Raw genomic sequence first — 25,000 nt, forward strand, 5'->3', positions numbered from 1 at the left:
GGCTCTTGGAGAAACAAGGGCACCACAGAATCTAGATCAGCGGTGGCGAACCTTTTACTCACCGAGTGCCCAACAGGTACGTACGTCACATGTGCCATCTGCGCTAATCTGCGGCTCCTCCCCCATGCGCACCATCTCCGCATAAACACAGCTTTCACACATGCACCCCACCGTGCGCTGCGCTCACAATCGCACCCTCTACGCAGGGGTGCAGGTTACACACAGCTCCGTGCACTGCGTGCGCAATCACACCGTCTGCGCACGCACGCGGGTTTCGTGCGGCTCTCCTGTGCACACACAAAATGCATGTGCGCGAACGCTGTCTGTGCATGCTTGCGCTGTGCACCAATATTTGCGGGTGCATGCGCAAATGTGCCCACATGGGCAGGAGAGCTCCAAAGACCAGCTGAGTCCCCTGAATTGTGTGCATGCGCAACGGAGACCCGAACACCAGCTGGTGGGGGCACGCACGTGCACAGCTGCGGATGAGTTGGATGACAGCTTGCGTGCTGGGAAAAATGGCTCTGTGTGCCACTTCCGGCACTCACGCCATAGGTTCACCATCACGGATCTAGATGAATCCTACAGATTAAACCAGCATTTTATGGCTGGTGGTGAAAGCAGCAGGCTGGAAACCAGGAAGAGGTGAGTTTTAGCTCCACTTTAGGCTTGAAAGCTGGTTGGGCCTCTTTGGGATAATTGTTGGATGTTATCCTACGGTTGGGTAGATAATATATAGAAAACTATGTTCTGTAACTTTAACTGCTACAAAGATGACTAATTGGCTGTGCTAAGCAGACATAAAAGAAGGCAGGAATTTTATTCACTTCTGCTCCTGCTCCTGCTATTGAAGGTTGAACTGCTGGAAGGAACTGGGTCTGTGTTTGAAGAGAACTGGAATTGTAAGCAAGCTATGTTTTGTGTTAAATCGTGATTGTTTGAAGAAGTTGTTTTGAGAAACCAAGTTTGTTTTTATGCTACAGGTAAAGACTGTTTATTTTTCCTTAAACGTTCAGAGTCTGTGACTATCTGTGTGTTTTGCTAAGCATCGTATCTATTCGCTGTCCGGTCCGTTGCACTACTTTGCAGAGGGCAGTTTTACCCTCAACAATAATGACAAGATGACTGTGCGTTTTTGCCCTCCCCAGGCTTCGGAGGCTTCCCTCAAGCCTCTGGGAGGGCGAAAATGGCCTTCCCCCAGGCTCCAGAGGCCGAAACGGGCCCATTTTCAGACTCCCGGTAGGCCCTTTTTTCACCCTACCCAGGCTCCAGAGGCTTTCTTCGAGTCTCCAGGAAGGAAAAAACGGCCTCTCCCGGGCTCCAGAGGCCAGAAATGGGCCCATTTCCGGACTTCCGGAACGTCAGGTGTTTTTCGCCCTGCCAGAACCTCTACACGGACCCTGCACTTACCTGGCATCCAAAACGGGCTGCCTGGAGACTCCTGGGAAGGGAGGGGCGGGCTGGGCGGGGTCAGTCAGTCCTTGCAACTACCGGTTCGGTGAACCAGATTAAAATTAACATCTGGTTCACTTGAACAGGTCCAAACCGGCTGAATCCCACCCCTGCATGTGCGTCTGCACACCTGATCTGTCCCCGTCCACACACACACACAAACACAGCCAGCCGAGGGTTAAGGAAGCACTTGGAACACACCCAGCTCTTTATCTCCAACTTGGCAGCGATATACACGCCGACTGCAAAGTGCTTTTATTTCCACAGAAAACAGAAAGATAAATACTCAGCTTCCAAACGTCCAACAACAATAAATATTCCTCCCAGCAGTTCCGAACGAGGCTTTAGTGACTATCTAAGGTTAGTTTTGTTCGTCACAAGGATCACTGGCCACCACCCTCTATTATATAGTCTCTGGGGTATGGTCCAGTGACTCAGTTCTAATCCCTAGCACGCCTCCTGAGCTGCTGTAATCGTTTATCACGCCTTCGGAGGCGTGCATCCAGAAATGATATTTCTCCCTCACTCTCATCCGAGCCACCTGTCTCCCTGCTAATCTCCTCTCCCTCGGTCGGCACCTGAGACAGTGCCAGAGGGGAGGGGCCTGGAGAGGGAGGCCTGGCTGACTCCTCTTCCTCATGCTCGGAGCTTTCTTCCTCCGATGGGACAGGCTCAGAGGGCGGGGCCACAACAACACCATCTCTTGTTCTCACACACAAAAACACACAATTTTTCGTCACATGTATTTCCGCTGAAGTCATATCTGAATTCAAAGCTTTCTCTTTCAGAAGTAAACTTCAAATAGGCATGCAACAGGCACCCACATGCATGCGGAAAATATATATATATATATATTATTTCATCACTCACCGCTAGAATTTGCTGGAGTGCCATATTGAGACGAGTCAAACTTGCGAGGAGTGGATAAGTTAGTAACGTCGAGATGAGGCAGAGCCGAGGCCTCCTTCACATGAGAACTGCAATGAAAAGAAATTAAACTTAACCATTGCGAGCTGGGAGAGAACTCCGGCAGACATTCACAAATGGCAGAAATGTAAATGAGAAGATTAAAGTTTCTATAACAGATCTCAACATCCCCGAGGGAATTACGTGAGGATGAAGTACTGGCAAAGCTTCGTTTTTATTTTTAACGTTTTAATCTGTTTGGCTTTGTAGCTTTAATATGATTTTATATGCTGTTTTAACTTTGGTTTGGGAAGACACTCATCCCTTTCAACATTTTTGAAGAATTGAATGTTTGCAGCTCACGATACCACAACATTGTGACTGTACTGTTTGATAACCTTGAAACAGTCTCAAAAGAAGAAAATCTAGAAGGCTTTTGTATCCAAAAACTGGAAAAAGTACATGGCCAGCCATCAAAAGATCGTCATCAAAACAACCTAAAATGCCATCCAATGTGGACACTTGAAATGGAAAGGAAAAGTAATGAGGGTTTATTTGTCCCCTGGAATGATGAATGCTTTTTTCAAGGTTGAATTGGTTTATAGCAGGCATCCCCAAACTATGGGCCACAGCCCACTACTAATCCGTGGCCTATTTGCAACCAGGCCATGTGAGCACACGCAGCTGCCCCTTGCACAAAACCATCCCCTCTCCTGCCCCCCCCCCCAGGCCAGTCTGCCATAAGAGAGGAAAACGGTCACAAGTCCCATTTATACAGTTGGTTTATATGACTCTGTCCAAATTTCCCTTTTTTTTTTTCAGATTAACGGAGTTGAAACGGACCTTGTAGGTCATCTAGTCCAACCCTGACTTTGTATAAAAAAGAACACCGCTTGGGGGGGGGGCGAAAGCCCTACTAAGCAGGTATATACAAAAGTATGAAGGCTATTGCTTAACGCATTGTAAGCCGCCCTGAGTCTCTGGAGAAGGGCGGCATATAAATCGAACCAATAAATAAATAAATAAATAAATAAACCCCCTCGCCCAAGCAGGAGACCTTACACCATTTCTGAAGGATGGCAGTCCAATCTCTTCTTGAAAGCTTCCAGTGATGAAGCTCCCACAACTTCTGGTGGCAAGCTGTTCCACTGGTTAATTGTCCTCATGGTCAGAAAATTCCTCCTTATTTCTAGGTTGAATCTCTCCCCTTATTCAGTTTCCATCCATTATTCCTTGTCTGGCCTTCGGATGCTTTGGAAAATAGCTTGACTCCCTCCATTCTGTGGCAGCCCCTCAAATATTGGAAGGCTGCTCTCCTGTCTCCCCTGGTCCTTCTCTTCACTAGACTAGCCAGGCCCAGTTCCTGCAACCATCGTTCATTGTATGTTTTAGCCTCCAGTCCCCTAATCACCTTTGTTGCTCTTCTCTGCACTCTTTCCAGAGTCTCAATATCTCTTTTTTTTAAATCAAGTTTTAATTTTTTTCTTTCACACACACCCACATATTTTATGAACAGAGTATTGACCGTATCATAACTTATGCAACTTGTCATATCCAAATATACTTTACATAGTTACAGTTTCTGCCAAAATGTTCTTTTTCCCTACTTTTTTATCTTATCTTAATATTTCTATACTTATTATATAAACAGCATCACCATCTGCCCTCAAATCCTAATTTCTTAACATTATTTCAATTAGTTATCTTATCTTATCCATTGTTAATCAGATATATTCTCTTTTAACTTTCATATTAACTCGTTCATCTTAATAAATTTAAACATGCTCGAGGTTGCCTTTCTACCATTTCATCTCCCTTGTTTTACAACAATCCTTCTTCTCCTTCTCTCTTTCTCTTCCCTCCCTTCTTCTATCCTCTTCTACTTTCTTCTTTCCTCCTCTCCTATTCCTTCTCTACTTCCTCTTCCTTTCCCCCCTCCTTCTTTCCTCACTTTCTAACCTTCTCTCCTACTCGTTTCCCCTCCCTTTCTTCCTCTCCTTTTCCCTTTCTTCCATTCCTCTCTCTCCTTCCTCTCTTCTCCTCTCCTTCTATCCCTCTACTTCCATTCTCTCTCCGTTGTTGTATTCATTTTCAATTCAACATTTTCCACAATGGTATCCGGGCAACCCCAATTTTTCTCCACTTATTAAATATATTTCTCAAAATCCCCATCACATTTTTTATTATTAACAATATATTTCAACTTACTCCATTTTTACACTGAAACCTTTTAACTAAATTAACCTTCCACCTCTTACTTTCTATTAGGATTGCATTGGCTTTTTTTGCTGCCGCCGCACACTTTTGCTAGAGGCAAGAATACAGCCTGTTTTCCTGCATTAATAAGAGTTGCAATTATGAGATGAGGGGATGGATGGATGGATGGATGGATGGATGGATGGATGGATGAATGAATGAATGAATGAATGAATGAATGAATGAATGAATGAATAAATAAATAAATAAATAAATAAATAAATAAATAAATAAATAAATAAATAAATAAATAAATAAGACCCACCTTATCCTCCCCTTTTCTTTGTTCCGTTGTCCAACTTTACTGGTAGACTTGATGTAAAGATGACGGTGGAGTTCATCTATTAGAACTAAATGCATGTTCATCTTTTTACTGTGAAGTTCCAGCCTCAGGTCACCTAGTCCTTCTACCTGAAGGAGGGGCCCCTCCAGGGATTCTACAGCCGACACCTTTGAACAAAAAATAAAGGTCGATTTAGATACCGTATTTTTCAGACTATAAGGTGCACCAGAGTATAAGACGCACCAAGATTTCGAAGAAGAAAACAAGAAAAAAAATAGTTTTTGTCCTCCCCGGCCCCCAGGAGCACTCTGCAGGCCTCCCAAACCCTCTGTGCATCCCATTTATGCGTAAAATGGGCCCGTTTTTGCCGAAAATGGGACGCACGGGATGGGGATTCGGGAGGCCAAAAATGGCTGTATTTGGTGTATAAGACGCACCAACATTTCCACCCTCTTTTATGGGGGGGGAAGTGCGTCTTATACTCCGAAAAATACAGTATTTGCCAAAGTCATTACAGGTAAAATATAGGTAGCCCTCGAGCTGCGACCTCAACTGAGCCCCCAAATTTCCTGTTGCTAAGTGAGACATTGGTTAAGTGAGTTTTGCCTCATTTAACAACCTTTCTTGCCACGGTTGTTAAGTGAATGACGGCGGTTGTTAAAGTTAGCAAGATGGTTGTTAAGCGATTGGCTTCCCTCTTGATTTTGCTTGTCAGAAGGCCACAAAAGGGGATCGAGTGACCTCCGGGACAATGCGACTGTCATAAATATCAGTTAGTTGCCAAGAATTTGGATTTTGATCACATGACCACGGGACGCTGCAAAAGTCTGAAAAATGTCATCAGCCACTTTTTTCAGTGCCATTGTAATCTGTTGTAAGTCGGGGACTTCATATAAGATTTACCTAGATCAAATTCTGATGACAACCTTATATTGGCATATTTCCTTCAAGCAAAAGTAGACAATCCTTCTTTCTTGGTCTTAAAAAGCAGGAAGATGAAAAGGATGAACGCAAAAAATGATGAAGGACGAAAGGAGAGAGCAAAAGGAAGATTCTGCATTCAGCAACATGAAGTCGAAACGAAGGGATTCATTCAGCCAAAGCCTTCGCAGAAGAAATTGATTTTGAAGAATGCCCCTTTGATATTATTCTAAATTTCTCTGCAATCACAGTCGATTAAATTAGCAATCCCTAGGAACGTTACTGCTCTGGCCACAGGGTAACTGAAGTAGCAACCGAAAGCCTCAAAACTCAAAAGGGATTTCCTTGCCAGCTGCATCCCTGGGATTGCTAAATATTTTAATTATTTGGCCGCCACTGAGTCATGTCCAACTCCGGTGCATTTAAAAGATCTGGCTTCAACTGGTAGCTACTGCAATATTTCCAATTTACAGCTCACCCGATATTTCAGGTGACCTTCTAGGGGACTTAAATACAACTGAGATCATGATAAATGTTTCAAGCAATTCTGTTTAATTGTGTCAGTTCGCTATCCCTGGGCAGCAGTGTAAATACATCAACAAGAGGACTGGCCACAGAAAAGGAGAGTGTCTCATTTTTTGCGTATTATTTAAATAAGTCAGTAAATCTCATTTTGCAGGAATCCAGCGTGGCTTCCTTAAGGAAAGAGGAGGTAAACAGACAGCCTCAAGAGCTCGCAGCAAATTAAACAATATTTCATTTAATAATGAGAAATATACTTCATGATGGCTTATGGTTTTAAGCTCCCCATTCATCACGTCTCGTCAACGGCACAGAGAGCTGCTTATTTTCTTGAACTAAAAATTGGGAAGTCATCCTTATGTTGCAATCTACCCTTTAGCTGCCCCCTTCTTAAGTGTGGGTTTCTGTTGCCTATTCGCAGAAGTATTGGAACAGCATACAGATAGTCCTCGATTTACGATCAAAATGGAGGCCAAGATGTTTGTTGTTAAGTGAGGCATTTGTTAAATGGGGGTTTTGCCCCATTTTATGACCTTTCTTGCCTCCGTTGTTAAGTGAATTGCTGCCATCCCTCAACACTGCCAAAGTATTTACTAAATCTGCACTACTATTAATCTTCTCATCATTCCTATCACCCATCTCCTCCCGCTTATGACTGCATGACTGTAACCTTGTTGCTGGTATCCTTACGATTTATATTGATATTGTTTCCTGATTTGCTTATTTGTTCCCTATGACTATCATTAAGTGTTGTACCTTATGATTCTTGACGAACGTATCTTTTCTTTTATGTACACTGAGAGCATATGCACCAAGACAAATTCCTTGTGTGTCCACTCACACTTGGCCAATAAAAAAATTCAATTCTGTTCTGTTCTGTTCTATTATTCTATTCTATTCTATTCTGTTCTGTTTTGTTCTGTTCTATTCTATTCATTGGTAAGTTATTAAGACGGTTGTTCAGTGAATCTGGCTTCCCCGTTGACTTTGCTTTTCAGAGGTTGAGAAAGGGGATCATTACAGATTACAGATTAACAGAGTTGGAAGGGACCTTGTAGGTCATCTAGTCCAACCCCCCACCCAAGCAGGAGACCCTATACCCGTAATGGTGAACCTATGGCACGCGTGCCAGAGGTGGCACACAGAGCCCTCTTGTCTGGTGCTTGTCTGGTTTCCAGCGCGCACATGCACGCCGTCCAGCTGGTCTTTGCAGGCGCTGGAGCGATGGAAAACGGCCTGAAATCGGACAAAAAACAGGTGTGCATGCACCGGCCAGCTGGTGTTTGGGTTTCCGGCGCTCCGGCACGCCCACATGCACTCGTGTTCCGGTTTGGGCACTTGGTACTGAAAAAGTTTGCCATCGCTGCCCTACACCATTTCTGACAAATGGCAGTCCAATCTCTTCTTGAACATCTCAAGTGATCGCGTGACCTCAGGACACTGCAACTTACTCCAAAAGCACTTTATTAAAATAAATTGGATAAAAATTTAAAAAAATCTGATTTAAATCAAAAAGTCCCGTTTAAATTTTTTAAAAATCCTATTTTTTTTAAAAAAAAAATATTCATCGATTTTTATCCACCCTGGAAGCCAGGGTCCCCAAGCTGAAACGGACCAGTTTAAATTCAGCTTTAAAGTATTTTCAATATTTCCATTTAATACCGACATAAAATCCTGGAGACCCGGAAGAGGCTCCTTTGCCGTGAACTCATGATTATTTATGGCATTTATCAAAGTCCGGCGATTGGCTGAACACTTGACTTGAGTTCCTAATTCCTTGCTATCTGATGCAACCCGGCTATCTCGACGTTCGTCTGGGGAACCGGCCCCAGACCGGAAGAATTATCTACATATGCATGAACACGCTCCAGGCCTCCTCTCGAGAAAGTTCAGGATCAAGTGTGAGGTCTTAAGAGCTTCAAAAAAAAAACCACTCCCCCGGGAAATGTATCCGGCCTCCTCCTTGGAAAATTATTAACTTAAAAACACAGTGATTTTGTTCATATTTTGCATAAACTGAGCTCTTGGCGTCCATGGGGGATTGTAGCTTTAACCAGAGGGTTGTTAACTTATTGCTGATGTTGTGAGAATTTTGTCCAAACGCCTTGACTCGTTCCATTTAAACAATACAGGAAGTTCTCGATTTACGACAGTTCATTTAGCGACCGTTCGAGAGTTACAATGGCACTGAAAACAATGAAAGAAGGAAGGAAGGAAGGAAGGAAGAAGGAAGGAAGGAAGGAAGGGGAGGAGGAAGGGGGGCGACTGTGGGGTCCTTGGTGTTCTCTGAGCCTGGTGGTTTTCTTGCAGACGTTTCATGACCCAACTAGGTAACATCATCAGTGCTAAAAGAAAGGAGGGTTGTGGAGAAGAGGGGGGAGGAGGGGAGAGGAGAACAGTGGGGTCCTTGGTGTTCTCTAAACTTGTTAGTTTTCTTGCAGACATTTCATGACCCAACTAGGTAACATCATCAGAGCTAAACGACAACCCTCCCTTCTAGCACTGATGTTGTCACTTAGTTGGGTCATGAAATATCTGCAAGAAAACCACCAAGCTCAGAGAGCACTAAGGACTCCACAGTCTTCCTCCTCCTCCCACTTTGCTTCTCCACAAACCCCACTCCCTTCTAGCACTGATGATGTTCCCTAGTTGGGTCATGAAACATCTGCAAGAAAACCACCAAGCTCAGAAAGCACCAAGGACCCCCACACCCCTTCCTTCCTTCCTTCCTTCCTTCCTTCCTTCCTTCCTTCCTTCCTTCCTTTCTTCCCTCCCTCCCTCCCTCCCTCCCTCCTTCCCTCCACAAACCCCACTCCCTTCTAGCACTGATGTTGTCACCTAGTTGGGTCAGGAGACGTCTGCAAGAAAACCACCAAGCTCAGAGAGCTCGAAAGACCTCAGAGGTACAATAAGTAAGATACCTACTACTTTCAGATGCTAATAACTTAAATGCCACATTCAGAATCTTGTTGAAATATTAAAGAGATAGTTTACTTTGAGCAATCAACATAGGCATCTTACCGTAATTTAAATCTACAAATCAAAACAATAGATGGAATTGCTACCATTATTTCTTTACCTTTTTCCCCTCTTGGTTTACAAATAGTTCAAGGTGGTGAACATATCCACACATCTTTTTCCTCCTATTTTCCCCACAACAACCCTGTGAGGTAGGGTGGGCTGAGACAGATGGACTGGCCCAGAGTCACCCAGTCGGTTTTCATGCTTAAAATGGGATTAGAACTCACTGTCTCCTGGTGATTGGCTCAAAGTCACCCAACTGGCTTTCATGCATAAGGCGGGACTAGAATCACCGTCTCCTGGTGATTGGCCCAAAGTCACCCAGCTGGCTTTCATGCATAAGGCGGGACTAGAACTCATGGTCTCCTGGTGATTGGCCCAAAGTCACCCAGCTGGCTTTCATGCATAAGGCGGGACTAGAATCACCGTCTCCTGCTGATTGGCCCAAAGTCACCCAGCTGGCTTTCATGCATAAGGCGCGACTAGAACTCATGGTCTCCTGGTGATTGGCCCAAAGTCACCCAACTGGCTTTCATGCATAAGGCGGGACTAGAACTTATGGTCTCCTGCTGATTGGCCCAAAGTCACCCAGCTAGCTTTCATGCATAAGGCGGGACTAGAACTCATGGTCTCCTGGTGATTGGCCCAAAGTCACCCAGCTGGCTTTCATGCATAAGGCGGGACTAGAACTCATGGTCTCCTGGTGATTGGCCCAAAGTCACCCAACTGGCTTTCATGCATAAGGCGGGACTAGAACTCATGGTCTCCTGCTGATTGGCCCAAAGTCACCCAACTGGCTTTCATGCATAAGGCGGGACTAGAACTCATGGTCTCCTGCTGATTGGCCCAAAGTCACCCAACTGGCTTTCATGCATAAGGCGGGACTAGAACTCATGGTCTCCTGCTGATTGGCCCAAAGTCACCCAACTGGCTTTCATGCATAAGGCGGGACTAGAACTCATGGTCTCCTGTTGATTGGCTCAAAGTCACCCAATTGGCTTTCATGCCTAAGGCAGCACTAGAACTCACAGGTTCCTCTCTCCTAGCCTGGCATTTTAACCACTAGACCAAACTGGCTCTGTTAATTTCTAAAATTTCTCCTTTCTAAAATGATTTTTTTAAAAAAAAATGCCAGGACTGGAAATTCATCCCAAATCCCAGTTGTCAAGTACTTTCCAAGTGAGATGCGCTATCGAGCATGTAATATTACTTTGGGTCAGAACGAAAAAGCGTCAGCCGCAATGTTCTTTAGGATCAGAGGAATGCATGTCATGAGGTTAAAACATTTCCCCGACTGCAATATGCAGACAGCTTTAAAAAGAGAAGGAAAGAGATCCAGTTCTTTTTTTTCCCCTTTCTTGCCTTTTTTTATAAGCTCTACCATTTCTGCCAATGCAGCATATCGTAAGAAGGTATATGGAGTGTGGGAGACCTTTCACCGTTTAATACTCTTTTCAAAACTGGAAAGTTTCAGGAGAAAACACAAACAAAGCAAAGAAGATTTTATTTTATTTTATTATATATATATAAATACGCTGCAATGCTGCAATGTAATAACCCTGCTTGGAACAGTCTACTGAAATCTCAATAAGCCTTGAAACTTCTGAAATAGTTCACTAGAGATAAAGGAGTACTTAAATTAAATACCTAAATTCAATTCAATAAACATATGAAGAACGGTTGCCGGAATTGGGTCTGTCTGGTTTAATGAAAAGAAGGACCAGGGGAGACATGATAGCAGTCTTCCAGTATCTCAGGGGCTGCCCCAAAGAAGAGGGAGTCAAGCTATTCTCCAAAGCACCTGAGGCCAGGACAAGAAGCAATGGGTGGAAACCGCCTATCTGCCGCCGATAGCCTCCCGCCGGCCAGTTCGCTCCTACAGAGAGGGACTCCTCAGGGTGCCGTCAGCCAGGCAATGTCGGCTGGCGACCCCCAGGGGGAGGGCCTTCTCTGTGGCAGCTCCTGCCCTCTGGAATGATCTGCCCCCGGAGATACGAAGGATATCGGATCTCCGGGTCTTTTGCCGTGCCCTGAAAACTTTTCTTTTCCATCAAGCAGGGCTGGCGTGAACCCCCGCCCCCACCCGTTTTAGTCTTTTTTAGTTTTTTAGCTATTAATTTGTCAGTGGGTTTTAATTCAAATTGTTTTAAATTTGGACCAAAGTTATATAATTCTTTTAATAATTTTAAATTTTGTATTGGTATGTGTTTTAGTTCTGGCTGTGCACCGCCCTGAGTCCACTAGGAGAAGGGCGGTATACAAATTGAATAAAATAAAGAAATAAATAAATAAACTAACCAAGGAGAGAAGCAACCTGGAATTAAGGAGAAATTTCCTAACGGTGAGAGCAATTAACCAGTGGAACAACTTCCCTCCAGAAATTGTGAATGCTCCAACACTGGAAGTTTTTAAGAAGAGGTTGGATAACCATTTGTCTGAAGTGGTGTAGGGTTTCCTGTCTGGGCAAGGGGTTGGACTAGAAGACCTCCAAGGTCCCTTCCAGTTCTATTCTATTCTCTCCCCCTCCCTTACTTTCTCTCAAATGAGCTAAAACATAAAAATTGCAGAAACTGGGTATACCTAGTCTAGAGAAAAGAAGGACCAGGGGTGACATGATAGCAGTCTTCCAATACTTGAAACGCTGACCACTTAGTGGGAGGCACTGATGATGTTACCTAGTTGGGTCATGAGACGTCTGCAAGATAGCTCTGCAGACAAAGGCACTGTAATTTAACACCAGCTGTCTGCAATTAAAGTTGAATCTCGCCAGGCTCAAGGTTGACTCATCACTGGAGACTTTTTAAGAAGGGACAGGACAGTCATTTGTCTGAAATGATATAGGGTTTCCTTCTTGAGCAGGGGGTTGGACTAGAAGACCTCCGAGGTCCCTTCCAACTCTGTGATTCTAAACTTCTGTACCTAATTCCCTTATTTTGCGTCTCACAAAGGTTTCCCTTGTGGTAATCCAAGCGGAAGGCTACCATATTTAACTATAGAAAAGTTAGTCAAGAATGTATTTTCTAAGACTGAATTCTCATCAGAAACAACTGAAATATTTAAATACATTTTTTTTTTGCAGACTTTGGATGCAAACGTTAGTTTCAGAATTAGGCTTAGAAAACAAACGGCAAATAATTCCTTTAATTGTAGTCTAGGAACGATAGCAAAAACATATTTGTTTTTATTAATTGAGGCTTTTTTCTAAATCATAAGCACAATGCACCTGTCTGCATTTGACGACTTATCTGTGAAGCCCAACAAATAAAGCAAAGACAAGAGTTTGCATTTAGTGTGCAACCTGTAAGCTCAAGAACGGTATGTAAGAATATTATTTGTGTAATGTAGAAAATATATGCAGAAGCTCAAAAAACCAAGAACACATTGGCAATACAATAGTCCTTCACTAACGATAATTGACCCCAAAATTTCTGTTATTAAGTGAGACAGATGTTAAGTGAGTTTTGCCCCATTTTACAACCTTTCCTGCCACAGTTCTTAAGCGAATCACTGCAGTTGTTAAGCTAGTCACCCAGTTGTTAAGTGAATCTGGCTTCCCCATTGACTTTGCTTGTCAGAAGATTGCAAAAGGGGATTGGCTGACCCCAGGATGCTGCAACCGTCATAAATATGAATCCGTTGCCAAGCCGTTTGAATTTTGTTCACATGACCACAGGAATGCTGCAACGGTCGTTAAGTGTGAAAAACGGTCATAAGTCACTTTTTTCCCCTGCCGTTGTAACTAACGACAGACACTAAATGAATGATTGGAAGTCACTACCTGTACTACATTGTTAGCACATACAGTACTGTACATTGACACGGTTGCAATATTTTTAAGTGATAATAAAAAGAATCTGGGAAGGACACACCAAACAATCCCATCTTGAAGCTCTCCAGGTCTGGATCGAATTCTAATCAGTTCCAAAATGGAAGAAAGCCATAAATAAATACTAAACAAATAAAATGATCCAATAAAGGACAAGGAAAAAGGTTTAGAGTTACAGCAAAACAGACAGTCGGTAATCTTTCAGAGCAGTTACTACAGGGAAATGAATGATATATCACATTTAAGCACCAAACACATAAATAATTAGAGAGGCGGCTGGCCAGCTCCTGCTGCTCCTTCTCCGGAGAACATACATAAATCAGATCAATTCAACATAGGCTGAAATAAACATGGGCCCTGTGGCCTTTAAAAATAGCTACAAGAGCTCCAGGTCTCTATTATTTTTGTTCTTTTCTAGCTATAGAGTCAGCAATGGAAAGAAACTAAACAAAGAGAAAAGCAACCTAGAATTAAGGAGAAATTTCCTGACAATGAGCCTTGGTGGCACAGCGGACTAAAGTGCTGTTAAAGTAGCACTTAGCTGCCAGCTGCCTGCAATTACTGCGAGTTCAAATCTCACCAGGCTCAAGGTCGACTCAGCCTTCCATCCTTCCGAGGTAGGTAAAATGAGGACCCGGATTGTGGGGGCAATAAACTGTATAAAAAAGAACACCGCTTGGGGGGGGGGCGAAAGCCCTACTAAGCAGGTATATACAAAAGTATGAAGGCTATTGCTTAACGCATTGTAAGCCGCCCTGAGTCTCCGGAGAAGGGCGGCATATAAATCGAACCAATAAATAAATAAATTAACCAGTGGAACAGCTTGCCTCTAGAAGCAGAAGAAGCTTCTTGGATGAGAAGGGAAACGTCTTCAAAGAAAGAAAGTCCAGTTGCCTTTTGAAAAAGCATCTTTGGGGAAGATCTTGGACAGTGTGGAGATAGATAAATTGACGAAAGAAATAAAAGAAAAAGATGAAATGGAATATTACTTAATATGGAATAAATGGTATGAATGGTTAGAGGATAGGAATAATAAGTAAGGAAATATATAACAGAGATGATCTAGAAATTAGGAAGTATCAGTAAAACAGTATTAAATATACAATTTATGTAAAGTAACAAACTGATCTAGTAATATGCATAATAAGTATGGAGTAGTATATACAATATGTAAGGTATAAGGGAACCACAAATATAAATATGTGAATATGTAGGGAAGGAAAATATAAATTGTGGATATATACCGATACGGAACTGTTGCAAAATGGAAATTTTGTTTGTTCTTGTTTTCAAAGAACAAAAATAATAAAAAATTATTAATAAAAAAAAAAAAAGAAAAAGCTCTTTTGGGACAACCGTGACCTGGATGACTGAGAATCTCCATAGACCTGGAGGTTTTTAAGAAGAGACTGGACAGTCATTTGTCTGAAAGGGTCTAGGGACTTCTGTTTGATTAGCGGGTTGGACTAGAAGACCTCCAAGGTCCCTTCCAACTCTGTTATTCTGTTAAGATTGATTTTGGAGGGTTATGAGCTTTCTAACCGGGCAGAAATTTTAAAACTGAATAGAGAAGATTTAAGTTTATGCACAACTGAAAAGAATAGATTTGGCAGACAATGACACCAGCCATGGGTAAATTATAAAGGTGTGCAAGAGAGGTTTATATAAGCCATTTTACTTATATGTAATCCTCAATTTATGACCGTTCATTTATAGACAGTAACAAAGTTAAAACGGTCTTGGAAACAGTGACTTGTGACCATCCTCAAAGTTATGACTAATACCACCACCCCTGCAGTCACGTGATCGCAGTTCAGGGGCTTGGTAACCAGCTCGCCTTTACGACGCCTGTGGTATCTATCGTGCAGTCACATGATCACAATTTGTTTAGCAACTACCTGATTCATTTAGGATCACCTCATTCCCTTAAGGACCACCTGATTTGTTTAATGACTGCCATGATTTCTTAACGACCACAGTAAAAATGGTCATAAAATCGGGGCCAGTCACAGGATGGCATGCTATTGCTGCGTGACCCAATTTCCAATCCCAATTGTGGTTGAAAGTCATCTGAAGTGAGAAAAAAGTGAAGGAAGAATGGCTGCAAACGAGACAGTACATTTAAAAATGTACTGTCTGTGGGTATCTTTGCATGCTTAAATAAATTTTCTTCCTTATCCCAAAAGTGAATGAAATTTGGAAGAAGTCATGTATTCCCATCTTTAGAATGAAGTAATGAAAACAGTGTCTGAATAATAATGTTGTTTTCCTTACTTAACAGAATATGCGCAAAGCCAGACAGACATCAAAGGTGACACTATTTTATCATCTGGATTAGTATTTCTCAATCTTGGCAACTTTTAAAATGTGTGGACATCAATTCCCAGACTTCCCTACACAGCACGCCGGCTGGGGAATTCTGGGAGTTGAAGTCAGGGCATCTTAAAAGTTCCTAAGTTCGAGAAACATGAATAGAGTAGAGTAGAGTAGAGTAGAGTAGAGTAGAGTAGAGTAGAGTAGAGTAGAATAGAATAGAATAGAATAGAATAGAATAGAATAGAATAGAATAGAATAGAATAGAATAGAATAGAATAGAATAGAATTCTTTATTGGCCAAGTGTGATTGGACACACAAGGAATTTGTCTTTGATGGATACACTCTTGGTGTACATAAAAGAAAAGATACATTCGTCAAGAATCATAAGGCACAACACTTAATGATAGAGTCGTAGGGAACAAAAAAAGCAATCAAATCATATTAGGAAACAGTCAATATAAATCTTAAAGATACCAGCAACAAGGTTACAGTCATACAGTCGTAAGTGGAAGGAGAGGGGTGGTGGGAACGATGAGAAGGTTAATAGTAATGCAGACTTAGTAACTAGTTTGACAGTGTTGAGGGAAATATTTGTTACATTTTATGTGTTATAAATCGATCAACATGCAGAATCTTTTTTTCCAATTCTAATTCCAATTCCTATCTATGCATCACTTTATTCAAACTTGGTTGCACTGACAAAATGGTTATCCAGCCTCTTCTTACAAACTTCCAAGGTTGGAAGATTCACAACTTCTGGAGGCAAGTTGTTCCACTGGTTAATTGTTCTGTAATTGTCAGGAAATTCCTCCTCAATTCCAGGTTGCTTCTCTCCTCGATTAGTTTCCATCCATTGCTTCTTGTTCTGCCTTCAGGTGGCTTTGGAGAATAGGTGGACTTCCTCTTCTTTGTGGCAGCCCCTCAAATATTGGAAGGCTGCTATATTATGTCTTCAATAGACATATCCAGTTCCTGCAACCGTTCTTCAAATGTTTTAGCCTCCAGTCCCCTAATCATCTCTGTTGCTCTTCTCTGCACTCTTTCCAGAGTCTCAACATCTTTTTTACATCGTGGCGACCAAAAGTGGATGCAGGATTCCAAGTGTGGCCTTACCAAGGCTTTATAAAGTGGTATTAACACTTCACGTGATCTTGATTCCATCCAGGGGTGAAATCCAGCAGGTTCTGGAGAACCGGTAGCGGAAATTTTGAGCAGTTCAGAGAACTGGCAAATACCACCTCTGGCTGGCCCCCGAGTGGGGAGAGAATGGGGATTTTGCAGTATCCTTCTCCTAGAGTGGGGTGGGAATGGAGATTTTGCAGCATCCTTCCCCTGCCACACCCACCAAGCCACACCACGCCCACCAAGCCACGTCCACAGAACCGGTAGTATAAAAAATTGGATTTCACCACCGATTCCATCCCTCTGTTAACGCAGAAAGGTTTTGGGTGAGTCTTAAGCAGTGGCTCTTTGTTTCCACAAAGTCTTTCAATCCAATCATTTTTCTCTAAACCCAAAACACGCATCCTTTTTTGTTGCTAGCTGTCCTGACAAAGGAAATATTATTTTAAACAAGAGCCTTTTGGTGCCGCTTTGCGTCTCGGGGCTGGTAATGTAATGAGGAGGGGGTCTCAGATGGGCCAGGTTTTGCAAATCCCCAGCAGCTGCTGGGATTAGACTACTTTTGTGTTCTCTTTTGTTCAGCCTGAGGAGGCGGGGGCTACTCTCTCTCTCTAGCCTTGCTCTGACATGCCGGATTAAGGAAAGGGAAAGAAAAGGAGGAGGGAGCTGTGATATCAGGACAAATAATCCCTGCTGAGTTCACTTTGGGGGGCGGAGGGATGCAGGACTGGTAGGAAGTGACGCGCGGTGCAAGACCCCTGCCTCCAAAAAGAAAATACACACATATGAAGAACTGAAAGAGAAGAGAATTGTTTGTAGTTCATTCAGGGTTGAACTGTAATCCTTGGTACTCTCTGAGCTTGGTGGTTTCCTTGCAGACGTTTCATGACCCAGCTAGGGAACGTCATCAGTGCTAGAAGGCGGAGGGGTTTGCTCTCTGTTTATATACAAGTGGCTGTCCAGCCAGTGTTCGTTGAGAGTGTTTTTGATGTTTTTTTGATTAGGATGTTGATTAACACTGTTGTTGTATTCAACTAACACTGACAGAACAAGCCACTTGTATGTAAACAGAGCAAATTCCACTCCCTTCTAGCACTGATGATGTTACTTAGTTGGGTCATGAAACGCCTGCAAGGAAACCTCCAAGCTCAGAGAGCATCAAAGATCCCACAGTTTTTCCTCCGTTTCCTCCTCCTCCTCCTCCTCCCAAGCCCCAATTCCTTCTAGCACTGATGATGTTACTTAGTTGGGTCATGAAACGTCTGCAAGAAAACCCCCAAGCTCCGAGAACATGAAGGAACCTACAGTCCTCCTCCTCCTCCTCCTCTCCACAAACCCCTCTGGCTTTGCTCAGCAGGTCGTCACAAAAGGGGATCACGTAACCCTAGGACTTTAGAACCGTCATAAATATGAACCAGCTGCCAAGCATCCGAAGATAAATCACGTGTTGCAATGGTCGTTAAGTGTGAAAAACGGTCATAAGCCCCTTTTTTTCAGTGCCGTTGTTAACTTCGAATGGTCACTAAACAAAACTGTCGTAAGTCAGGGACCTGTACGTTGTGCTCGGAAGCTCTTGTGCAATCCCAACTACCACTAACTCCCTCACCTTCGTTACCACCCGTCCTTATTTAATAAACTTTCATCCGCCTAAAATGAACGGTTGTTTATTAGTGGAGCGACCAAGCAAAGGATAATACTCGGGAGGGACCGGTGCTCATTGATGCGTTAACCGGGGGAGGTGGGGGGAAGGAAGGAGGTCAAGCATGAGCCCGCCCCCACCCAAAAGAATTTGAGGGGAGCCACTAACCGTTTAATGCCACCGAAGGTCTCGGATAATAGGATTCACCAGATTAAACAGGAAAAGATGAAGTTATTGATAAGTATATTATAGGAAGCCGAGGCGGAATAATATTACAAAGGGAGGGAGGGAGGGGGGTGGGATTCTCCCCCCATGCTCTTCTGCTTCCTGTCTCTACAATGAAATTAGCCAAACAAAATGCAAAACAAGATCAGAAAATTGGATTAGAGGCAATAATACTAATAAAAATTAAAATAAAAAACATGGCTGGGTGCCCCTAAGCTCTTCTGCGTGGCCTGCTCCGAAGCGCTCCCTTGTCAGTCCACCTCTGAACGGGCAGGCACGTTCTTCGCTTCTTGGTGGGTGAAATAAATGAAATAATGGCTTTACCCGTTTCCCACAATTTTTAAAGACGGGATGGGAAAGGGGAAGAAACGGAGCAGCAAAAAGCAAAGGGGTAAAAGACCAACGTCCCAGGCTGTTGGGTCACCCTGGACGTAGCCAAACGGACGTTGCCCAAAAGAGAATTTCAGCCTGGTAAAAGGAATGGTACTTCCGGAAGATTTTTGCTTCAAGGTGCAGTATTTATTTTACTTATATCCTGTCTTTATTGCTATAAATAACTCAAGATAGTGAACATACCTAATACTCCTCCCTCCTCCTATTTGCCCCACAACAACCCTGTCCCTCCCTCTGAGAGGGAGGGGGGAGAGTGGGAGAGGGAGACGGAGAGGAAGGGAGGGAAGGAGAGAGAGAGAGAGAGAGAGAGAGAGAGAGAGAGAGAGAGAGATAAAGTCACCCAGCTGGCTTTCATGCCTAAGATGGGACTAGAACTCACTGTCTCCTGGTGATGGGCCTTAAGTCTCCCTGCTGGCTTTCAGGCCTAAAGTGGGACTAGAACTCACTGTCTCCTGGTGATGGGCCTTAAATCTCCCTGCTGGCTTTCATGCCTAAAGTGGGACTAGAACTCACTGTCTCCTGGTGATGGGCCTTAAGTCTCCCTGCTGGCTTTCAGGCCTAAAGTGGGACTAGAACTCACTGTCTCCTGGTGATGGGCCTTAAATCTCCCTGCTGGCTTTCAGGCCTAAAGTGGGACTAGAACTCACTGTCTCCTGGTGATGGGCCTTAAATCTCCCTGCTGGCTTTCAGGCCTAAAGTGGGACTAGAACTCACTGTCTCCTGGTGATGGGCCTGAAGTCTCCCTGCTGGCTTTCAGGCCTAAAATGGGACTAGAACTCTGTCTCCTGGTGATGGGCCTTAAATCTCCCTGCTGGCTTTCATGCCTAAGGTGGGACTAGAACTCACATTCTCCTAGTGATTGTCCCAAAGTCACCCAACCGGCTTTCATGCCTAAGGCAGAACGAAACCAGTTTTCGTGCCTAAGTTGGGACTAGAACTCACAATCTCTTGGTGATTAGCACAAAATCCCTTATCAGCTTTCATACCTAAGGCGGAACTAGAACTCACAGCCCGCCCGGTTTCTAGTCTGATTGCTTCACCACTAGATCAAACTGATTATATGAGTCCTTTAGGTCCCTTAGTATTGATTATTGGACTCCTAACATATTACTAGCATTATGTAATAATGTACTACAGGTAGTCCTCAACTTTTAACAGTTCGCTTAGTGACCGTTCAAAGTTACAACGGCACTGAAAATAGTGACTTATGACCATTCTTCACAGTTACGACCTTTGCAGCACTGATCAAAACTCAGATACTTGGCAACAGGCTCATTTTTACGACCGTTGCTGTGTCCCAAGGTCACGTGATCCCCTTTTGCGACCTTCTGACAAGCAAAATCAATGGGGAAGCCAGATTCACTTAACAACCGGGTCACTAACTTATCAACTGTGGCGATTCACTTAACAACCAGGGCAAGAAAGGTCGTAAAATGGGGCAAAACTCACTGAACAACAGAAAATCTGGGGCTCAATGGCGGTCGTAAATTGAGGACTACCTGAACACATTCTCAAGGTCCCCTTCTGTCTTTCCAACTGCTAAGGAAAGTATGTGCTTTGGCTTCTAATTTGACCACATTTTCTAACATGGGGTTCATTTTACCAATGGTTAGCTAGAAGAAACAGAAGTTAGAAATTCAAAAGTTTAAGAGAATGATTAATTACACAATGAAGGTTTATTAGTATGGATAGAGGTAAAGGTTCCCCTCGCACATATGTGCTAGTCGTTCCCGACTCTAGGGGGCGGTGCTCATCTCCATTTCAAAGCCGAAGAGCCAGCGCTGTCCGAAGACGTTTCCGTGGTCATGTGGCCAGCATGACTCAACGCCAAAGGCGCATGGAACGCTGTTACCTTCCCACCAAAGGTGGTCCCTATTTTTCTACTTGCATTTTTTACCTGCTTTCGAACTGCTAGGTTGGCAGAAGCTGAGACAAGTCACGGGAGCTCACCCTGTTACGCAGCACTAGGGATTCGAACCGCTGAACTGCCAACCTTTCCATCGACAAGCTCAGCACCTTAGCCACTTATTATTATGTGATTGTTATCAATGCTATGAATATTATTACTATTATTTCTCAAAATTAACTGTACCCAGACAACACACTGTTCATGTAGATATTGAGTTTTTATGTTTATTAAAGAAAAAATGTATAAATAAAATATATTTTTAAAAAGGTCCCCTTCTGTCTTTCCACTACTAAGGAAAGTATGTCCTTTGGCTTCCACTGGGCCAGCAGACTGGACTGACCAACTTCCTTTCCTGCCAATAAAATTGGCAGGACAATTGCCCTCAAATATGAAGAGGAAGGGATCAGCTCCCCTTCGGCATGATGCCTTCGAAAAAAATATCAAATTATATTCGCTGAGGTCTCTGCGCAGTTGTGGGTCTCCTCCTGACCCCAAACGTTGACCCCTTTCTTTTTATGGGCAAATGTATACAGCCATCCTTTCGCCCAAGGCCCAGGTGACCCATATCTCTTCTCCCCTTCGATCCAGGCATCAGAACCGATGCTAAATCTAGACATCGGTGCTAATGGGTAATGTACCTCTAATTTATGAATAAGCCCCGTGTGACAAAGGTCGGGTATTTATCAAGGCCAGGCACACCTGATTAAAATGGGCGACCGCGGTCAACGTCGGCTCCCCTGTCGCTTTTCTCAAGGCGAGACATTTATAGCCTTTGATTGAAATAGACGGAATCATGTTCGGGAAAGGGTTAGGGTTAGGGTCTTCGGGGTGGCATTTTAAATCAAAGGTATGCGCTTTTGCTCAACTCCGGTGACAAATTTACAGGAGGACGAAGCCTGGATCGATTTTTTGGGGTAGCCACACAACACGGGTGAAGGCAGCTAAAAGCAGGTGTATCCAGAGTGAGCAGATAACCACTGAAGGAAAAATAACATTAAAAGGATTCCGCTATGAATTATTACTTTTTTTTTTTTTATAAAAAATGAATTCTAAATTTTTAGAAGCTCTCAACATTTTAATTTGTATATACTGTTTTATATTTTGATATTTTATTGTACACAGCCCAGAGTCCCTCTTTCAGGCAGATGGAAGGTTCAGAAATGTGAATTTATCTCTCCCCAACCCTCTCTCTCGCTCAAGCTATATAATCAGGTAACCCATCCATCATCTATCTATCTGTCTGTCTGTCTGTCTGTCTGTCGTATCTATCTATCTCTATCCATCCATCCAATCTCCCTCATCTATCTAGGATCCATCCGTCCGTCCGTTCATCCATCCATCCATCTCTCTCTCTCTCTATCTATCTATCTATCTCTCTATCGTATCTATTTATCTCTATCCATCCATCCCATCTCCCTCATCTATCTAGGATCCATCCATCCGTCCATCCGTCCATCCATATCCATCCATCCATATCTATCTATCTATCTATCTATCTATCTATCTATCTATCTATCTATCTATCTATCTATCATCTATCTATCTATCTATCTATCTATCTATCTATCTATCTATCTTCCATCCATGATCCATCTATTATCTCTCTCTCCATCCATCCATCTCTACTATCCATCATCCACCCACCCACCCATCTACCTATTGATCTATCAATCAATCTACACATCTATATCTATCAGTCTGTGTGTATGTGTACAAATATACACTGTATATCTATTCTAGAGAGAGAGAGAAAAGAAAGAGAAAAAGATAAAATGTTCCTGATTTGATCTATTATGCTGACAGAATCCTGGAAACATAGAATTATTGGCTAAAAAGGACCATGAATGTCTGTAATAGATGGGCCAATGTTAATACAGGTAGTCCTCGACTTACGATCACAATTGAGGCCAGAATTTCTGTTGATAAATAAGGCAGTGGCTACTATCGTGAGTCATGTCCAATTTTACAACCTTTTTCCTACGGTTAAGTGAATCACTGCAGTCTTTAAATGAATCCTGTGGCTGGATTAAGCAAATCCAGCTTCCCACATTGACTTGGCTCGTTGGGAAGGGCGTAACGGGTGATCACATGGCCAAGCAATCATATTTGGATCATGTGACCTGGGGATGCTGCAGTGGTTGTAAGGGCAAGACCTGGATATAAGTCATGTTTTTCAGTGCCCTCGTAACTTTGACCGGTCACTAAATGAATAGTTGTAAGTCGAGGACTAGCTGTACCTACCTACCTACATAAATACATATATTAATATGCTTTGCCAAGTGTCCACATTTTGATCATGTCACCCCCCCCTCCCAAAGGATACTGCAATGATGGTTAAGTGTGAAAAATGGTTATAAATCATTTATAGTGTATTCCTGTATAGCCAAGGAATAGCCAGACTCTCACACCAAGAAATCAAATATTTCTGTTACAAACATTGCACAGAACTGGGTGATTTAATTCTATCCAATGCCTCTTTGCCACTTTGCTCCACAGACGCTGGGGAATTATTAGATCGTTAAGATTAATTATTATTTTTGAATTATCTGTCTCAACATAATCAAGTGTTTTCTGGCCCCAAATAAATGCCAATTGGCAATAAATATTTTATATGGAATATATGAGTGCAACAGACAGCAGACAATAAAACCTACTTATTGCTAGAAAATCTGCATTAAGATAGTGTGCTTGTTTGATGTTCTTTTAATTGTTTGAGATTGTGCGACAGGCTTCTTGAAGTACGGTACTCAAACAGATTGCAGTGGGATCTTGTACAGGGAGAGGCATCTCGTATTAGTTTTTGAGACCTGAGGCCGGTGGCAGCTAATAGGGTCTGTGCTTGCTTTTTTCCTCTTCGTTCTTATAAAAACTCTTTAATGTATAGTTGAGGAGGCTTCGTGCTAAATCTCAAGCGACATTCCACATCTACAGTAACTCTCTGCAGCAATAATGCGATTGTTCAAAGACACTGGGCACGTGTAAATATATATTTCCAAACCATACATTGCTAGATAATTATTAGGATAACATGCAGAGATATGAAATATACATGGGCTTCATCCTACATAAAGCCAGGTGACATACAGGTAGGTAGGTAGGTAGGTAGGTAGGTAGGTAGGTAGGTAGGTTGCTAGGTAAGTAGGTAGGTAGGTAGAGATGATTAGATAGATAGATAAATAGATAGATAGATAGATAGATAGATAGATAGATAGATAGATAGATAAAAAGATAGAGAGAGAGAGAAAGAGAGAGATGAGATAGATAGATAGATAAAGAAAGATAGATAGATATAGATAGATAAAAAGATAGATAGATAGATAATTAGATAGAGATAGATAGAGATGAGATAGATAGAAAGATAAAAAGAAGAAAGAAAGAAAGAAAGAAAGAAAGAAAGAAAGAAAGAAAGAAAGAAAGAAAGATAGATAGATATGACTACCGTGTTTCCACAAAAATAAGACCCTGTCTTATATTTTTTTGAACCCCGAAATAAGCATTTGGCCTTATTTTCAGGGAGATCTTATTATTTTGGGGCGCGTGGAGCAAGATGGGGCTCCTCTTGCCATCTTACCTGGAGCGAAGTGGCCCTGTACCTGCCTTTGCGCCACATTTGCGTGTAAGGCAGCCTTTGCTTCCTGCCGCTTCGGGCTGGAGTCCAAAAAAGAAATAAGAGGGGCGAGGGGTGGGACCAACCATTGATGGCACAGGGAGCTGTGGCAGAGGGCCCAAAAAGCCGCATGCGGCTCCAGAGCCACAGGTTGCAGACCCCTGCACTAGACCAAAGTGGAGAGAAAGAGAAGGAGAGAGAGAGGGAGAGAGATGAAGGAAGAGGGAGAGAGACAGAGACAGAGAACAGAGCTTAGGACAACCATTATCGTGTCTCTACCCAGCACATCAGGAGCTGAAATTGTTAGCTACTACTCCCCTATACCCCTAGCTCTATTTGATTCTCAACACAAAAAGCAGCATATTATCTTGTAGGTTCCACAAACTGGGGCACATTTGTATATCCAGCAGATAAGGGCTGCACAATAGCTTGGAAGCACCGAAATAGAAACCAAGCTTCAGTGGAATCAGAGAAACCGAATCTGTGTAGGAGATGACCAGGCTCAGCCCGAGGGAGGGATCAAACCTGTCATAAATCACGAGTTCCTTCCCACCCACAAGAGTCCAGTCCACCTTGAATGCCATTCTTATCTCCCACTCAT

The 25,000-nt window shown here is 43.0% G+C and overlaps 1 protein-coding gene across 1 annotated transcript in view; it reads right to left on the bottom strand.

The window, feature by feature from the left end:
- EXOC4 (exocyst complex component 4) overlaps positions 1 to 25,000 on the bottom strand; it is a 358,562-nt gene that overhangs the window by 287,101 nt on the left and 46,461 nt on the right. Inside the window, exons 4-5 of the mRNA XM_060687047.2 lie at positions 4,880 to 5,064; positions 2,323 to 2,429 (exon numbers count right to left, since the gene is read on the bottom strand). Of these exons, the coding sequence (XP_060543030.1) occupies positions 2,323 to 2,429; positions 4,880 to 5,064 (292 nt within the window). The remainder of the gene's footprint in view (positions 1 to 2,322; positions 2,430 to 4,879; positions 5,065 to 25,000) is intronic.

Source organism: Pantherophis guttatus, chromosome 7 (assembly GCF_059756535.1).
Source record: "Pantherophis guttatus breed Tessera chromosome 7, ASM5975653v1, whole genome shotgun sequence".
NCBI lineage: Eukaryota > Metazoa > Chordata > Lepidosauria > Squamata > Colubridae > Pantherophis > Pantherophis guttatus.